The sequence below is a fragment of the Oncorhynchus gorbuscha genome, linkage group LG01 (assembly GCF_021184085.1).
Source record: "Oncorhynchus gorbuscha isolate QuinsamMale2020 ecotype Even-year linkage group LG01, OgorEven_v1.0, whole genome shotgun sequence".
NCBI lineage: Eukaryota > Metazoa > Chordata > Actinopteri > Salmoniformes > Salmonidae > Oncorhynchus > Oncorhynchus gorbuscha.
Window position 1 is genome coordinate 87,366,124 of NC_060173.1, and position 2,594 is coordinate 87,368,717.

General features: G+C 49.5%; 1 protein-coding gene across 1 annotated transcript; it reads left to right on the forward strand.

Moving 5' to 3' along the window:
* The first annotated feature begins 279 nt into the window (after positions 1–279).
* On the forward strand, positions 280–2,328 carry LOC124022670 (TLR adapter interacting with SLC15A4 on the lysosome). Its single transcript, XM_046337422.1, has 2 exons — positions 280–471; positions 648–2,328. Exon 2 carries the CDS (start codon positions 650–652, stop codon positions 1,847–1,849), a length of 1,200 nt encoding a protein of 399 aa, XP_046193378.1. The 5' UTR covers positions 280–471; positions 648–649; the 3' UTR covers positions 1,850–2,328.
* The last annotated feature ends 266 nt before the right edge of the window (positions 2,329–2,594 follow it).

Below are 2,594 nucleotides of genomic sequence, written 5' to 3' on the forward strand. Positions count from 1 at the left end.
TTTCTGTCAGTTTGTTGAGACATAAGGTGAAAGGGAGAGTCCAATTTATATTTGTTTGGCTTAGTGTGAAGTTTCTTTCTCCTTAAATCAATCTTTCCTTCCTCTTTTAAACCCCTCACCTGTGCTTTCCTTCCTCTTTTAAAACCCGTGCTTTTTTCAGTGGAAAACAAAACTGTATTGTTTCATGTTCAGGACATTGACAGATGCTATGATGGAGGATATGGAAGACAGCCCTCTCACTTCCTCTTGGTCTTGTATAAAGCTTAAAGCAATGGTACCTACACTTGTCACAACCACTCACTCACACTGCACTATGGTACTGCACTGGCTTGGTACAATAGACCTGGAGACACTGACATGAATAGAGCGAGGAGAGGAGCACACATCCAACTCAGAGCAACAGTTGGTGGACTGCATGACTGCTTGAAGAGTGTTGCGTCATTTGACGTGTTGCATCGTTTGAATTTGAAGGTAAGGAGTCAAAACAAAAATGCATTTTTCTCCCCAGTGTATGAATACATTGTAAAATATAAACAAATATATTCAAAAGGAATTCAAAGACAATCTGCTGTAAACTGACCAAAGACAGTTTATCCACAAGCTGCTGTAAACTGACCAAACGGCTGTATATGTGTGTTCCTTTCCAGCCATGCTGTGTGAGAGCATACTATGGAGCATGACCTACTGTAGTGACCAGGAGAGACTGGACCCTCTCCCCCCTGTGATAGAGCCCCCCACGAGTAGTGTGAGGCCTGGCTCACAGCAGGTTAAAGCCTCCCCGCTCTTCACACTCCAGGCCTCTCCAGACCAGCCAAGCAGAAAGGGCCACTCCATCCTGCCTAGAGTGGCCCAAGACCAGAGGCCCTCCCGGGTGAATGCCCAAATCCAGCCCCAGGGTTCTTCTCTACAGCAGGCCTTGCATTCCCAGAGGCCCCATCCTGGCAGACACATTTCCCCAGAGATGGAGATCCCTGGGCAGGCTCGTTCTGGTGGCGACGTCCCTTTCCTGGTGCCCTCTTCCTGCCAGAGCATCTGTCAGAACTACAGCGACCTCCACATCGGTGGGGACCAGGTGCTGCCTCTTTCAGATCACGATGGGGAGCTCCTGCCTTGCAGCGATACTCAGGCCGACGGCCCCTTCCTCTATTCCTGTGACGTCCTCCCAGCCGCAGATGACTCTCCCCCAGATCGGGCCTCTGAAGACAGGCCACTGCGTCCTCTCCAGGGGGGCTCAGGCTTGGGATCCTCCCGCTGGAGGGCGGGGAGCGGCCGCGACCAGAGCTTCCTCCTCCAAGGGTGTGAGGGGCCCCTCTCCAACTCATTGCTCAACCGCTACCTGGAGCACAAGCTACTGGACCTGTACCAGCAGTACATGCTGGAGAGCATGGCCCGGGAAGGGGGTTGTAATGAGGGTTTCCCCAGCCATCTGCTGGCTTCAGAGCTGCTTCTTACCAGCCTGGATCAGATCACGTTGCAGCTGAGCCGTGAGGGCCACCTAGAAGCAGGCCGGGCCAAAGACATGGTGCTCAGCTGCCTGCTGAGGGTGGCCAGCGGCCTGCAGTCCAGTGAGATCAGTACTCCCCTGCTCCAGATCTCAACTGACCTGCAGCTCCCCACTGCTACTGCTGCTGCTGCTGCTGCTGCTGCTACTGTTACTACTGCTGTTACTGCTGCTACTACTACTGTTGTTGTTACTGCTGCTACTGTTACTACTGCTGTTACTACTGCTACTGTTGCTGCTGCTTCTACTTTTACTACTACTGCTGCTGGTGCTGGTGCTGGGGGCCTAGGAGTACCTCAGGGACCGCTCAACTTCACCACTGACCCCCCAGTTAAAGACATCCTTTGACCCCTGACCCCTGAAACAACTGCACTCAGAAACCGTCTTGTTACTGAGGTCCAACCAACTTGACTCAGCTCTCCTCCAGTACTAGACAGTTTCACTGTCCCCCTAGTTTTAAAAAACAGCCTCTGAACAGGGAAGGACCAGGAGGGAGTGTGTGCAGCAGCTATGTTTTTAGCCTAATGGAAAATGTAAATTGTTGCTACCTTACCTACTTTGGTATTACCTTCACTCAGACTCTGTCTATCCTCTCAGTTCCCCCTACACACCGTTCTCTTATGATGAAACGAAACAGCTGTCAAATAGCTGCAGTGATATAATATCGATATTGAGGTGGAAACGCAGTGGTGGAGAGTGAAGACATCTGTACTGTTGTCATGTTTTCAGGAAGAGAACATGACCTTCTATCTAATGTTTTTATCTTGTTTTTTTGTCTGTGAAAAATCAATAAATATGTTGATCACACAAATGTCAGTTACTCTGATACGGATCCCACTACAGTGGATCGTTCCCAATACATTATCATAACAGTAGCGTACACTAAATGTAGTCCTGTGGTGATATAACATTTGAGTGGTCAAAGCGTTGGCGCAAACACTCAAATTGCTTCATTGAATGTCCAGGTAGATCTCACAACCATCTAGATAAGTTTGAGGTAGTTTTATGCGCCATAGACAGTAGCTGAGTTGTGAAGTGTGCTCTGTCTTTTGTATTTTTTCAAGCAACCACAAGAGGGGAGCCGAGAGTTGTA